At 44.0% G+C, this 16104-nt stretch overlaps 1 protein-coding gene across 1 annotated transcript; it reads left to right on the top strand.

The window, feature by feature from the left end:
- Positions 1-241: 241 nt before the first annotated feature.
- On the top strand, positions 242-16054 carry smarcd2 (SWI/SNF related, matrix associated, actin dependent regulator of chromatin, subfamily d, member 2). The gene is made up of 13 exons (XM_063190449.1): positions 242-781; positions 1580-1791; positions 3153-3195; positions 3297-3419; positions 5630-5749; positions 9388-9483; positions 9851-9952; positions 10385-10546; positions 12467-12564; positions 12979-13114; positions 13522-13644; positions 14141-14242; positions 14806-16054. The coding sequence occupies exons 1-13, from the start codon at positions 623-625 to the stop codon at positions 14857-14859; spliced, it is 1530 nt and encodes a 509-aa protein (XP_063046519.1). The 5' UTR covers positions 242-622; the 3' UTR covers positions 14860-16054.
- Positions 16055-16104: the final 50 nt, after the last annotated feature.

The following is a 16104-nucleotide window of genomic DNA, read 5'->3' as shown; positions in this document are numbered from 1 at the left end:
CTGAAATTTAGAAGTGGGTATACTCCGTATACCCGCGTTCTACGTAGACTACACCACTGGTTTAAACTCAATTTTGACAAAAGATGTAGCTACTGCACTTTGCCTTGGTAGGGCAGTAGGCCTATACTCTCTCTTTTGCATAATAGGCTGTTAAGTTACATCTCACAGCCTGTCTGTTTTTCACATGTTTGAAAGGGGGGATTTCTGTGCCTGATCTGGCAACAAGGCAGGCGGAGGAGGAGGAGGAGGAGGAGGTTTGCGTGTTCTGCGCGTTGCTACACAGACACGCACCTACTCGTAGTAGCTATCTTTAGTATGGCCAAGTTCTGAAAATGTTTTGCAAGAACTGTGGGAAGGTATAAGAAGAATTGGCAAAGTTGACGACTTTGTAAACAAGAAGATGACATGTTTAGCAGTCGTAACTTTTGTTCGGGTATAGTGGTTATTCGGGAGAAGAGAAAACATATCAGAAGAACTTGTTTTTGAAGTCTTTGTGGGAAGTCCAAGGCTCCACAGAGGCTAGCAAAGGTAACGTTATAAGTAGGCTGCTGGCGCACAATAATACGGGATTTTGAAGGACTTTCGAACAATCAACAGCAGAACATTTGTGCTGGACTGAAACATGAGTTCACGATCAGGGTTTCCAGGAGGTTCTGGTTCCCCAATGAACCCCGGAGTGAACCCCATGAACCCAGGACATGCGGGCGGGATGAGGATGACTGTTATGCAGCCCAACTCGGGGTTCCGTGGAATGCCCAATTCCGCACCCCCTTACCACCAGGTACAAGTCTCAATCGCATACAAGCAGTGCTTTCCCATCTTCTTTGAGTGTTTCACATGTGTCAGGTTAACTATTGCACAATACCACGCTAGCTGGTATGTGAGCGTTAGCAAACAGGACGAGTGTTGGAGGGAAAGACGTGCCAGAGCACGACTTTCGCTTTACGCAGCGCGCTACAAGTAAACCCAAACAATAGGGTACGGTGTGATGGTGACTGAACTGGTCTTCTTCACTTAGAGAATCGTTTTATTTCGGGTTTATTTTATCTAAGAGATAATTTGGATGAAAATGACCCCGGAACATAGTCAACTTCCGCATTTTCCACGACGTTGCCGACAGGCTCCAAGCAAGACCCACTGACCGACAGATCTAGAACTTAAACTCATACTAGCTCTACTCTTCAGTAACTTGGGCAACGTTTACTTCACTGAGTTCTGTTTTTGTAGTCTAATTTTAAAGAGTGAAGTTTTTTTCCCAAGTTGTCCAGCATTATTGTGTTTGTGACATTTGCGCACTACAACTTCACAGTTTTTCTTGGTTAAGACAGTTGTATATTTTCATCATTGTCCCTTTAAACGTCCACCCACTCCGTCATGGGAATGATTCAGGGGCGTTGAAACGTCAAGCAGTCACCTCTGCAAGAGAGCAGCTTAATAGTTTCCAGATGGGGGTTACTTCGGCCCAAAACTCCCCAGAAAGTCATTCAGTCAGCGTCCACTCCAGGGGTGAATGTTTCGACTACTCAGTCAGTAAACTTCTGCACTCTAAGCACTCAAAATCCTACGTCTTCTCTCACAGCCATCCCCACAGCGCCACATGACCCCCAATAGAGGGATGCCCATGCACGGGTTGGGGGGCATGGGAGGCCCGCCAATGCCAGGTCCATCATATGGTGGAGGGATGCCCATGCGGTCCTCCATGGGCCAGTCTCCCATGGACCCCAACAGGAAACGGCTCCTCCAGCAGCAGCACCAGCAGCAGTCTGCAGGGATGCCAATACAGAGGAGGGGGTGAGTAATGTGACAGGGTTGGTGATCATGTGGGGCGGCCTGTTCTCTTGCTCGCTTACGCGCGCGCGCACGCACGCATGCACACACACACACACACACACACACACACACACACACACACACACACACACACACACACACACACACACACACACACACACACACACACACACACACACACTTTGTGTAAAGGAACTCACATGAAATCAACCATGAAATCTCCATGAAGCATGGGCACAACCATAAAAGATAATTCAATAACTGAAGTTCAATCATAGTGAAGTAAGAACACTATGATATTCAGATTCAATTACTTGCCCAGTATACTTGCATAAGTATAAAATTCACACTGAACCGTAAGACACAATACAGAGTACATGGATGCATTAGGAGGTACTGCAGACACTGGTTTTCACTCTGTTCGTGCCATATGTGCATCTAATAGGAGTGATGTTCTAAGAGAGAAAGACTCTTTTGTGTCCATCTTTAGACATGGGGCCGGTCCTCCTCTGTCTGGCGGTGGCAGGAGGGTAGTGGGCTTGGTGGGGGTGTGTCCTACCCAGACAAAGGGGCCTCCACTAGGCTGGGGAGGTCCCATGACTACTGCTGCTCCCCTGGGCTCTAGGCTGACAACACAGACATGAATGACAGCTCAACACCCCCTTCACACACACACACACACACATAGACTCACTCACTCTCACACACACACACACACACACACACACACACACACACACACACACACACACACACACACACACACACACACACACACACACACACACACACACACACACACACAGACTCACTCTCTCTCTCACACACACACTCTCTCTCTCACACACACTCTCTCTCTCTCACACACTCTCTCTCTCTCACACACTCACTCACTCACAATCACACACACACATAAACACATTAAGCGATGGGAACAGACCACCCATACCCACCCAGCAGACCCATAAACAATGACAACAACCAACATCTTAGAACGACAACAAACCTGAGAATGTCTGTGATGTCCCTGGCGGAATGTATGGAGAATTTGACTGCACAGTCATGAAAAAGGGAAGAAATGGGCCAATATATGGTAGTACTACTCAGCATCTATGGTCCCAGTAGTATCCTGAGTGGGTGATCTAGTTGGGTGAAGAGTCGTTTGTGGTTCATTCCTCCTCATATAAGAGATTTACCAATTCAAACGGTGAAAATAGCTGTCTAAAATGTCTAAGTAGGGAGTGAACGAGCTGAGGCAAATTCCTCGGTGTCTATCTATATAGTACATGAAGGAATGAAAGTGAAGGTGTTCAGGCAAATTCATGTTTGCACCATTAACGTCAACCATGTCTTGTTCTCAGTGGCAAACGACGGAAGATGGCTGACAAAGTGCTTCCACAGAGGGTGAGTTTCGAGTCTTTCTTTTGTTTCTGGGCTGTGGTGCCGGAGATGTAGATGGGCTAATATCAATGTAATGTATGTATGTAATGTGTTGCCGTTTCCAGATCCGAGACCTGGTTCCGGAGTCCCAGGCCTACATGGACCTTTTGGCCTTTGAGAGGAAGCTGGACCAGACCATTGCTCGCAAGCGCATGGAGATCCAGGAAGCCATCAAGAAACCCATCACGGTAAAAAGAGACCTGTGACTGTCACCAAACGTCGCAAATATAGTTATTTATCTTACACAACACTCACACAACACCTTTTTGTTGGTGCATCTCTGAAACACTCATTCAATGTAGGGAGTAGATCACACAGAGCCTCTTCCTCTTCTCTCTCTGTTCATCCATTGCAGCAGTAAGACATGGAAGAAAGAAGACGCTAGGTGTGATCTATTCCTTATATCATCACAAATGTAGGCCATAATAGTAGTTTTCTTAATGCGGCAACTGGGTCCTAATGGTTGAGAAGGTGGCCTTTACATCAGTCAGTTGCAGGCTGGAAATCCACCCTTACCAGGTGGACGAATGCGTGTCCCTACTCCTTCAAACATGTCCGAAGTCCGCTTCCTCAAGGCACCTAACAGCTAACCCTACAGTGCTCTGGGGACTTCAACTAAATGACTTGTTTTATCTGCCTTCGCAGCGGAATTGTGTTTTCCGATTGGCTGATGGGGTGACCATTAATTCCGTGGAACCGGTCAAGCGTGCGACTAAGTTAGCCGCGCAGATAATCTTCGTTTGAAATGCTGACGTTATCTAAGGGATAACACTGTTGGAGGAACCATGCTCATGATCTACGGAAATTTAAATAATCACAACGCCGGCACTCCAAACGAAGATTCTAGGCGTGGCTTAGTTTCACACCCACGTAGCAACGCGTCTGTCCTACTCACAAGATTCTGGTGCAGTTGGCATGGTTCCTACAACTTTACAGACAGTAATAGGTTTAAAAAGTACCCTACCCTAACGACAGATAATCGGGATAACGGTCTTCGAGGTTTACCGGTTCCTCAAAGTTAATGGCTTAGCGGAGGCAACTCCGTCTCCGTACTGTGCACGTCGGCGGAGTTCTGAGCCGCTGCATCACCATTAACTTAGTGTAACCGGTCACCTCGTCGACCGATATCCCTTACATAACTGTAGCCCTAAGTCACTTTGGATAATATGTCAGCTAAGTCTACTGTAAATGTAATATAATGTCATGTTAACTGTAGGGAGTTCTGTTGCAGCAACATCCCAGTGTATAAAAAACATGATCTGTTGTTTCCATGGGTATGCAGATAACAACTTTCCTGGTGAACCAGTAGCCTGTAAGTAACAGGCTACTGGCACACTGCCCTTTCACGCCTCTCCGCAGGCGGGGTTTAGTCAAAAGATGCTTGCACGCGGTTGGAGCAACCTCATATGAATGACATGACACTTCGACCACTCACGTTGAAGCTTTGTGACGTAGGACGTGTCGTCACGTAAGCGCCGCCAGGTCGGGAACCAAAACAGAACAACGTCCTTTAGAAAATCAACTTGAGGTATTTTGGATAACACCGCTAAAATTGCTGCTTCCATCCCGACGCATGATAACTCCTCGCACGCCGCCATTACTGTTGTGATTCAGGGAGGGGGCGGGCACAGCCGAACTACCCTGGGGGAGGGTGTTGCGTTCGATAAACGTCATACCCACTGAAATCCCTCCCTACGATCCTGATTCGTTGTGCTGCCCCGGTTATTTCGAAAACGGAGGAGGAGAGCGAATCACAGGTGTACCAGAAGGATTGTGTAGCCCAGCCCCCTGGGCGTCAACACATAGCTTCTGGTTCACCAGGAAAGATAACAACATGGCTAATGTCAGAACTTTCTGTGCCAAAAAAGCTTTTCGATGGATGTTGCTGAATACATGTTGCCAATGTGTTTTCATAGAGACAAGTTAGTGTGGAGAGCCACGCTTATGTATGGGAAATTGCTTCCTGCAGGAGTGTCACAGAGTTTAATGAGTTCTGTCAGTTGGCTGGGATGGGCAATATGTGTTTGATTAACAAAATGAGACTGTATTTATCCACTGTTAAAACTGACAACTTGACTGTCACTTAAATATTCCATTGTACTATTTTTTTATTATCATTGACGGTGATCTATGTTAATGGTTTTTTACCCTAATATGACACACACACACACACACACACACACACACACACACACACACACACACACACACACACACACACACACACACACACACACACACACACACACTTTCCAAAAAGTACTGAACAATTTGCCTCGTGTTGCTTGAAGTGTATGTACACATTTACTTGCTTGTCAACTTAACCTAGTTTACTATTAAACCATCTTCATGGAATAGCCTGTTCCCATGACAATATTCCCTTGGTTGTGTTGTGCAGCAAAAGCGAAAACTGAGGATCTACATTTCCAACACCTACACGCCTGCCAAGCCAGAGGGGGAGGAGGCAGAGAAAGTGGCATCATGGGAACTCCGCGTCGAAGGAAAACTCCTGGAGGATGTAAGTGTGCGCGAGCGTGCATGTGTGTGTTAGTGCTGTGAGTTTTGTTTGGTCAAGATTCAAGTGTTTGGGACGCTCTTATGAGGAAAACCCTAATGAATTCCTAAATGGTTGAGTGGGAAAAGTATAGACTGCAGGACTGCTTGGTTCACTTCTTGCCCTGATGAAGGCCCTGTAGCTGGCCGAAACATGTTGGCTGTTGCAGTAATTTTAATTTTAAGTTCAAATACGAAGTAGCCTTTACACTAAAGCGGTTTTAAGACGAGTGCCTTGGTGTCCCGCCCCTGTTTTGGTATGTTCTACGTCTTGGCCAAAGAGCATCTTCAAACCACCACCAGTTTTACCACTTGAACGCCAAAGCCCTCCAGCCCAGCCCTCTCTTTTTTAAACTTTCAAGGCAACACTGGACCAGCCTTGAAGGAACTCAGGGAACTCTGCTCAGTTCTGTGCAAGAGGCTTTGAGAGGTGTTTGGTGTGGAGAGTTTTCAATCATGTGATTTACACGCCATCTTTTCCTGATTTGTGTTTGGCTTGGGGACCTTCTTTTTCGATATCTTTCACTCTCTCTCTCTCTCTCTCTCTCTCTCTCTCTCTCTCTCTCTCTCTCTCTCTCTCTCTCTCTCTGGGCTGTTTCTAGTTTGTGTCTAGTGCACATACACACTAGCAGTACTGTGCTCATGTGGATGGGGTAAGAGGGGAACAGGGAAGTGAAAGTCTTGAGAGTTGTAGCTTATGGAATGAGACGACATGAACCTGGATGACATATGACTGGTTATATGATAAAACGGGAACATTCAAAGGCAGACGCAAGTTATATCCGCCAAGGAGGTTATATGCTCGTCCGAGTCTCTTGTGCGCTCGTATGTCAGTTTGTTGGTCCGCTGCTGCAACTTCGTGGCCTGCCAGGAGGGTGTGCGCGAGTTAAATTGAGCAAGGGCTGCGTCTGAGGTGAATTGAGCAATGGCGGATATGCAACATGGGTGTGCGAGAGGATATGTCTAGGAGGTGTGCAGACCACATTAAGCGACAAATATCGTTTCCATGTATTTTTGTACATTTCCTCATATTTCTCTTTAGAAATTGTAAAAATCTAAAACAAATGGTATAAAAAGACGAAACAAAAGTTAAACAAATAATCAGAAACAAGTATGTGCACAATAATACCAACAACAATACAATGCTGTAGCCTTTTTTCATTTAACTGGTCTTTAAAAGTGCTAGATTGGATAGCTGTGCCATTTTAAATTGTCAATTGGTAAAACAATTATGTGATGAGAAGCATGCGGCCACGGCCAATCATATTTTTAAATAACAATACAATTACTAATGTGACCAGTATACTGCCGTGCAAAACAAGAACGCAGTAACTCAAAATGGTCGGAAAAAAAAAATATTTCTGAAATGGGCTTTACACTTCCTAATTTGTCTTGTGTCAAAAAATGGTGGTCCAACACCGTCCCGTTTTAGAGAAAAATCATTTTGAAAGTGCACAAATGACCCCAAAAAAGTAACGGCCGTGTTGTTGAGTTACTGCTGCACTTTCCAATGGGAAAGGGAAATGGTTTGGGAGTAGACAGTATACTAGCCAAGAACGCAGTAACTCCTGCAGTAACTCCATTTTTTCTATCCTTAAAAAGCATTACCAGGAAGTGTCACCACCACCACAAGTGTCAACACAGTTGTCGCGCCATATAGGAAACTTTGAAGCCTTTGCAGTTTTCAGAGTTACTGCGTTCTTAAATTGTAGGGCAGTATAGTGTAGCAATGTGTAGCAACCTGTGAGCTCCAATAAGTGAATTTGCAGATCACAGTATGGCATGAAAGATCACATTTGCCAATCCCACAATGGCAGGTGATCTAGACAGACCAAAACGAAGGTGACATTGTTGTTGCAAAAGAGACGCATATATATTGGTTATTAACACTTGACTGTTAAATTCTCTGAACACACCTATGTTATGTAGCATGGCCTACACCACATCATGACACAAATATCCAATACAATGTCTTGGAAAAAAAGAACCTTGGCAGAGCTTTGCACTCTGAGTGCATTTCTAGTTTTTGTTATGTGTAATTACTTAATTAAGAAAGCCAAGGCCAGTGTCAATGTCTCCATGTTTGGCTCCCACTGTACTTTATTATTAATTTGCATCAGCCTTTTGAGTGTACCTATTGTGTTTTCACAAGGTATCACTACTATGTTTTTTGAGGGACGTACTGGGCAAAAAACTACCCATATGCTGAAGGCTACTACAGCACAAACAGGCACAGGCACAAACCTAATACCCGTTTCAATATGTCCGTTTCGCTCCGTCTTGCTCTCTCCATCAGTCTTTTTCTTACTTTCTCTTTTACACGTGCATTACACACATGGCCTGAGTCACAGCCAAAAAAAGAGAATTTGTACTGCAGCACTCCCTCTCTCTTTTCCCTCCTTCTTTCTCTCCCGCTGTCTGCCTCTTTCATTTTATCTGCAACTGGTCTTTCTGCTGCTTGAGAGAGAGAGAGAGAGAGAGAGAGAGAGAGAGAGAGAGAGAGAGAGAGAGAGAGAGAGAGAGAGAGAGAGAGAGAGAGAGAGAGAGAGAGAGAGAGAGAGAGAGAGAGAGAGAGAGAGAGAGAGAGAGAGAGAGAGAGAGAGAGAGAGAGAGACTTGTTCTGTTGCAGTGGTAGTGGTGAGAGGGTTGAGCAAGTGTTGCGCAAACGTCTTTTTGGCAGGAGTGCTGTAGTGTAGTGTTTGTGTGTGTATTTTGGGGTGGAGGAGGGTGTTGGTGGAGAGGGTGTGTGTGTGCTACTCTGCACTTCAGTAGTGGAATGACACAAGGCAGAACTTGACTTTGCTGCGAGCTGACCGTTACCCCTTCAACCGGTTTTCAGGGAAACTGCCAAAAATGCAGATAAGTTTGATAGGCTCATTAATCTTGAACTCCCCCCTTGTTAATGTCCGACATTTATTCTATTCCCCCCACTTGCTCTCACGGTGCTTTCTCTTGCATTTCCTCCTCTGTCCCTGGCTTCACTCTGTGTGTCTGTCTCTTTCTCTCCCTGTCTGTCTCTCTCTCTCTCTCTCTCTGTCTGTCTGTCTATCTGTCTGTCTCTCTCTCTCTCCATGTCTCTCTCTCTCTCTCCCCATGTCTGTCTGTCTGTCTGTCTGTCTCTCTCTCTCTCTCTCTCTCTCTCTCTCTCTCTCTCTCTCTCTCTCTCTCTCTGTCTTTTTTCTCTCTCTCTCTCTCTCTCTCTCTCTCTCTCTCTCTCTCTCTCTCTCTCTCTCATGCTATCACTGTGTCTATCTCTCATAGTGGTGCTTGCTCTTTCTATACAAAACATACAATAGCTCAAACGAAGAGAAGACACCGGAGCAGCTCAGATGGGATGATTTTTCTTTTTAATTCAAGTGCACAACATGTTAGGGACTAACGTTTCGATGGCAAGCCATCTTCATCAGAGTCCATGTCCATACAATAGCTCATTTGCAGTACTGAGTTATGAAAAGCATCAAAGCATGTTCAGACTTCTCTGTTTATCTTTGTGTGAATTCTCCCATCTCTCTCTCTCTCTCTCTCTCTCTCTCTCTCTCTCTCTCTCTCTCTCTCTCTCTCTCTCTCTCTCTCTCTCTCTCTCTCTCCGCCTTTAACACCCAGCCAGGGAAACAGAAGAGAAAGTTCTCCTCCTTCTTTAAGAGCCTGGTCATTGAATTGGACAAAGAACTGTATGGGCCAGACAACCATCTTGTGGAGGTACGGAGTTAAAAATGGCAATATGTGTGCAACCACAAAATAAACATGCATGATGTAACATTACATTGCACTGCATTACATTACACTCTAACTTACTTCAGCTAACTCTTTTATCCAAAGCTACGTACAGCAACGTAAGCACAACTTCAGTCACTGCCTACTGGTTGGGTTGAGATTCGAACCAGCATCCCTCTCATGACTAAACCAACTTCCTAACATTAGGATATGATCCCCACATCAAATTGCAAAAAAAAAAGACGTAAGAAATCCAGGCTAGGTCTAAAGGTAGCTTCTATTTTACTACATGATTTACTTGCCTGATTGTAAATTCTCCCTTTCCTGTCTTTGGTCTGATCCCACCCCACAGTGGCACAGGCTGCCCACCACCCAGGAGACGGATGGCTTCCAGGTCAAGCGGCCGGGAGATGTCAACGTCAAGTGTACCCTCTTGCTCATGCTGGACCACCAGGTAATGACCTCACTTCCTGTTTGTCATGCACCTGGTGTGTTTCAACTAGGTCCACAAGAGTCACAAAAAAGACACAAAGTCTATAAGAAGGTGCTTTTTTATTTTAAGAGCAGAGCAGGTGTTTTAGAATCTCAGCTTTTCCTCAATGCTGTCTGTGATTGCAGTAAGTCAAACTAGTGAGACACACCAAGGCTGTTCATGCCTGCTCTGAACTTCAAACTCAATACTCGGGAAATCAAGCTGGTGTCTGTACCATCATGGAATTGCTGTAGGTTCTTAAAAATGCAAGATCTTAGTCATGGCTCTCTCGTTTGATTTCCACAAGAATTTCAGTGCTTCCATAGAAAACAGATATTAGATCTGAAGAATATAGAAATCCTCCTCCTTTATTGTTTTTTTTTTTACTGTATGTCATCTTTATCCCCTCCTCAGCCACCCCAGTACAAGCTGGACCCTCGGCTGGCGAGGCTGCTGGGGGTGCACACGCAGACGCGCGCCAGCATCATGCAGGCCCTGTGGCTCTACATCAAGAACAACAAGCTGCAGGACAGCCACGAGAAGGAGTACATCAACTGCAACCGCTACTTCAGACAGGTCAGTAGGGCTCTAAATTAACACACGCCAACCCGCCAAACACGGGTGAAAATTAATTTTGGCCGGTGGAAAAAAATACCTACCCGCCCATTTGGCTAGTAGCGCCCGAGTAGCCTACAGTAAATTGTGAACGGTAAACGGCTGCTTGTATGACAACGATACGGCGAGATTTCCTACATTACCCATAAACACTCCCGTCATGACCCCACCCCACCGTGAGCGTTCCGAAGCAGCAGCCACATTGCGCGCGCCAGGACAGAAAGCATTTCAGAGCTCCTGTGCGCTCACACTATTTTGACAGGCAGCTCTCCCCTGCTCCTGTCGCTTTCGCTCCACCACTTTTAACGTCACTATTAGGCCTACTGTTACTATTAGCATTCGCCGACACGACACACCTTGCTCTAACAGGCTGACTTTTTAATCTGCGAGGACCTGACCGAAGAGTTTCAATAACAGGAGTGTTGTGGAACGAAATAGCGACAAGGGCAGAGGAGGAGAACGGGCTGTCAGAGTAGTGTGAGCGTAGCTGTCAGTTGTCTTCTGAAATGTTTTAAGTCCTGGCGCAACTAAGTTGGAAAGTCCACGCCATCGGAAAGAAGGGCAGACCTTATGCCCGTGCGAGTAGGCTACGTGCGCTACGTACGCTATGGAAGTAACAAAGGAAGCGAACATTTCCGTGATATTATTTGCTTTTAGTTAAACATAGCGTAGGCTTCTTGTTATTTTGTTGCGCATGGTAGAGAAGAGATCCTGGAGGAAATAATGGTGCCTATAGCATCATACTGTAGGCCACATAAACACACAATAGGCACACACGACATCATATCCATTATTGCACAACGTGTGTGTGTGTGTGTGTGTGTGTGTGTGTGTGTGTGTGTGTGTGTGTGTGTGTGTGTGTGTGTGTGTGTGTGTGTGTGTGTGTGTGTGTGTGTGTGTGTGTGTGTGTTGACCTCTCCTCTCCTCCTCTTCTTTTCCTCTCATCTCTTCTCCCTCCTTGGAGGGTGAGGTTTTGTAGTGTTTGGCTGTGTGTTTGGTTTAAAGGTCTGTTGTGTGTTTGGCTGGTGATTCATTGTTTTCAGAGGTAAAAATAAAGCAGAAGTTAAAAAAGTATATATAATATGCTTATTATAGACCTAGTATGTAGGCCTATACAGTAGTGTTTATGTGTTGTGGAAATTTGAATAAAATAACCATAATAATAATAATAATAATAATAATAATAATAAAAACACAACTAGCCTAACGCATAGCCTATTTTGGCAAGATTAAAAAATGGCTAGTTGAACTTCTGTTTGGCTGGTAAGAAAAAATGTCTACTAGCCAAATTGGCTGGTGGTGGAAAAAGTTAATTTAGAGCCCTGCAGGTCAGTATTATAATAATAATAATAATAATAACAATAATTATATAATAATAAACAATAATAATTGGCACTTGTACCTCTTACAACACCAATAGTAGGATATAGTTGTGTTGTAATTACATTTGGAACAATACTTCTAATTTGTATAAAATACTTCTAATTTGTATAAATTACTGTGTGCAATAAGCTTACTGTTTGTCCAATTTTATCTTCCATCGATATCACCGATATGCCTGTTTGTGTGTCAGTCATTTAATATTGTTAACAAAATCCTGCACACCATTCATTACACATGCATCAGTTTCATACTTTCAGTGTCAGTTGTACATAGGTACAGTATGAAGCGGATATACAGTGTGTGGAATGAAAGTCATGTAGGATTTTGTTTACAATTTTCAATTAAAAGCTGGTTATGTTGAATGTACCCCTTTGAGTACCATGGTGTGCAAAAGCTTTCCATCCTGAATTATGTGTCAAGTCTTTTTTTAGTAAAAAAAAAGTGGTGTGTGCGTACGTGTGTGCGTGTGTGTGTGTGTGTGGTTTCTGTTGGCTACAGATCTTCACCTGCAATCGGATGAAGTTCTCTGAGATTCCCCTCAAGCTGGCCGGCCTTCTGCAGCACCCCGACCCAATTGTCATCAATCACATCATCAGGTTTGTCTCTTCTTGCATGTGTGCATGCATGTGTAACTATGTGTGTGGATATGCATGTGCATGGCTGGACATGTCTGTATGAGCAATTGTTTGACTCTCTGTTGGACAAATAACAGAGACCTTTATTCTGAAGCTGCCTAAATGTTTGAGTGTAATTGAATCTGATAAGTTCAGCTCTGTTATCCAGATGTTGATGGCACACAGCCACAGACCACCTGTCCGTGCAAGAACACACACTACTTATACATTCCCTCACTCCACTGTGAGTGTTCAGAATTTGAATTATTTGTGTGTACCCCTCTCTGACTTGTGAATCTGCGCTCTGTGAAATCTATTTTTACTTGTGTGTATGTACAGTGTATATAAATGTGGTATTTGTACCATTTTAACACTTATCTCGTGTGAAACTCCTAGTGTGGACCCTAGTGACCAGAAGCGAACGGCGTGTTTTGACATCGATGTGGAGGTAGACGACCCGCTCAAGGCCCAGATGACGGGCTTCCTGTCGTCGACTACCAACCAGCAGGAGATTGCAGCCCTAGAGATGAAGGTCAGTCACATGCAGGGGTGGAAAGGACGTTTTCTTTCCCCCTCCTCTAGTCAATGTGGCGGGGAGATTGTTATAATCTTCTAGTCACCCACTGGTTCAGTGGTTCTCAACGTTTTTAGATGCGTCCTAGCATCTCTAAAAGAGAGTATGTCCGTCCATCCGTCAGTCTGTCCATCTGAAAAGCATTCTTTAAATGGGCCAAAACACGATCTTCTTCGCCATTTTTCGCTTTGCTCTCTTCAAATTTGTGCTTTTGGACGCATCTTTGTCCACCTGTCGGACTTGTTTGAAGAAATGCCCCCCTGACCTCATCATAACACAGAAGTGTTTTACTTGTAGTAACTGAAGCTAAATGCTATGTTGCAGTTCACATGCTAAATCGTTAGGTCGCTCTTTGTTCCTGGCAGATCCACGAGACCATTGAGTCCATTAACCAGCTGAAGACACAGAGGGACTTCATGCTGAGTTTCAGCACTAACCCACAGGACTTCATCCAGGACTGGCTCAAATCCCAGAGCAGAGACCTGAAGGTAGGACGCCACATAGGCATACCTGCATGCCGCACCACACCGACAGCTTCCCTAGCACTATCCGCATCCCATTCCTTGCCCCCCTGTTTTCTGGTAGGCTTACAGCGCGACTCAGCAGCCATTTTTTGCTTTACGGATAGAGCTGTGTCGTGCCTATTCGAAAAGCAAAAGGTGGGGGCCAAGTCGCGCTGTGTGGAGCTGTAGGCGTACCAGAAAACAGTGGAAGCGGCTGTGGAAAAGAGGCATTAGCTGACCAATTTACCACAAACGTTCTTTGAGTGTGTAAGGATTTGCATAATGTGAGTGAACATCTCTACAGTATGTATTTGTGTTTGTATCTACATGTGACTACTGTTTTAAGTGTATATTGGCATTTACGTCTAAGGTGCACATCATCTGTCATCACTCAACATGCATAAACCTGCTTGTATTTGTAGATGTGCGTGATGGATGTGTAGGTAATTTAATTTGTCTGTTTTTTGCATGGGTATTCCAGTTGATGACAGACGTGGCAGGCAACCCAGAGGAAGAGAGGAGGGCTGACTTCTACCAGTCCACCTGGATGCCAGAGGCCGTGGGACGTTACGTCTACTCTAAGGTCAGTGCATAGAGCACATAGCCCTCTGGTGTAGATGATGAGGTCGCTGGGGGATCTAACTGTTTGCTGAATAAACTCTTCACCTTAATATTGCTATGACATTGCTATGACATTACCAAGATAAGTAGCAGATTAATTACCATTGATGTTTACTATCTTTTGGTAACACCAAGCTTATAACAGAGGCTTGAAAGGGTTAATGTCAACCAAAGACGGTAGGAGCCAGAGAGCAAAAAGGTAAAAAAAAAAAAAAAAAAAGGCAGAGAAGGGAAAAAAGAGCTAAGCTGATTGTGACAGTTCCGGAATCACCCTGTGAAAAGGAAGTTTAGTTTTTTCACTTATTGTGAAAATTATATGATTTTTTGAAAATAATATATTTTTGGACAATTTTCCTATATCTATGCCAGATATATATGCAGCAATACTCTTCATAACATTGTTTTTCAGCTGAAACACAAATAAGAGAAAGAACACTCTGAAAGAAGTCACCATTTGCATTTGATATCGATGTTGAAACTAAGCCTGCATACGGTATCTGTGTGTTTCTCTGTTTGCGTTTCCAGGTACAGCAAAGAAGGCAGGAACTGGAACAGGTTTTGGGAATCAGGCTTACCTGAGCCACATATGGAGAATAGCCAACCCCAGTGCACACACTTACTTCACTTTCTGAGCTCCAGGATGTTATTTTTCCCGTCTGTATTTCCTTCTGACATGCAAAAATCAAACAGCAACTTCAGTTGAAGTGCCACCTTAAAGTGTGCCTGTCTGTTTCATTTCAAAACATGTTTCCGTCTGTTCCTTTTAGAGTTTTCGTAGGACTTTGAATGTGGGGGTTGAAGCTGTTTTATTGAACGTTGTCTGTGAATAATGGTGGACCAAAGGTTTTCCTTCTATCAGCAAATGAGGAAACCAAGAGTAATACTGTTTTTTTTCCTTCCAGTAAGCAATTATTGTGTAGTGTTTTTTTATGTGGTTAATTTTGCCTTTTCTCACAAAGGTGTTAAACGTGTACGTTTCCTGAAAAGGAGTGCTTAGAATATCGTCTTCCCCCATTGCCTTTCTGTAGCGCTGAGGCGGTGTAGTTCTCTGAAACCGCTTTCCATGTTGGATGCCAGGACATATGCTCAGGGAAATTTCCTGGTGGGGAAATAGCCAGATTGTAGAGCCATAGTGTTCCTTTGCCACAGGAAGTAGACTAGTTGTCATCTAATGTAGTTTAGAGATTTTGCTTCCCCTGTTTTCACCTTGTATGTCTTATGTTGGGTTGGGTTGTTCCTTTGCCAATGCTACTATGATGTGACATTTTGGGAGTCGATACTTGAAGGACCCCAGCTTGCTAAAATAAGCCATTGAATTGTACTTTTTACAATTTCTTTGCTTGGTTATTTCTTTGCTTTTTATGTGTATGGCAAGTTTGTCATGAAATCAAGAAACATTCCAAGTTTGCAATGTGCCATTTTCACAGTCTTTGCCTCAGAGGCTTTTGAGTACGGATATTATTGTAGGTTTGTTTTGTTTGTCTTTTTCCAGGTGGTGCAATGTAGTCTCCGAGGTATAGATTCATTGTAATTTCCTTGGTTAGCGAAATCTAAGTGTTCAGGAATTGCTGATATCATGTGTTGGATTTTACAACCACTAGCTTTTATGAGGTGTTCATATGAAAGCAATTGGAAAACAAATGTTGTGTTGTTGAAGGTTTTTATAAGCGCTTTTGTATGTTGTTTTGTATTTTCATGCGAAAGCTTTTATCTTTTTGTACCTTTTGTATTAAAATGTAATTTGGTATATTTTTAAATTAAAACAAATATAAAATCAATGCAGTTTGGGTTGATTGCCTTTTTTATTTAGAAAGTACATTCACT

The sequence above is a fragment of the Engraulis encrasicolus genome, chromosome 2, assembly GCF_034702125.1.
Source record: "Engraulis encrasicolus isolate BLACKSEA-1 chromosome 2, IST_EnEncr_1.0, whole genome shotgun sequence".
Lineage (NCBI taxonomy): Eukaryota > Metazoa > Chordata > Actinopteri > Clupeiformes > Engraulidae > Engraulis > Engraulis encrasicolus.
Note: the sequence above shows the minus strand (reverse complement) of the source record. Positions and strands in the feature narration are given on the sequence as shown.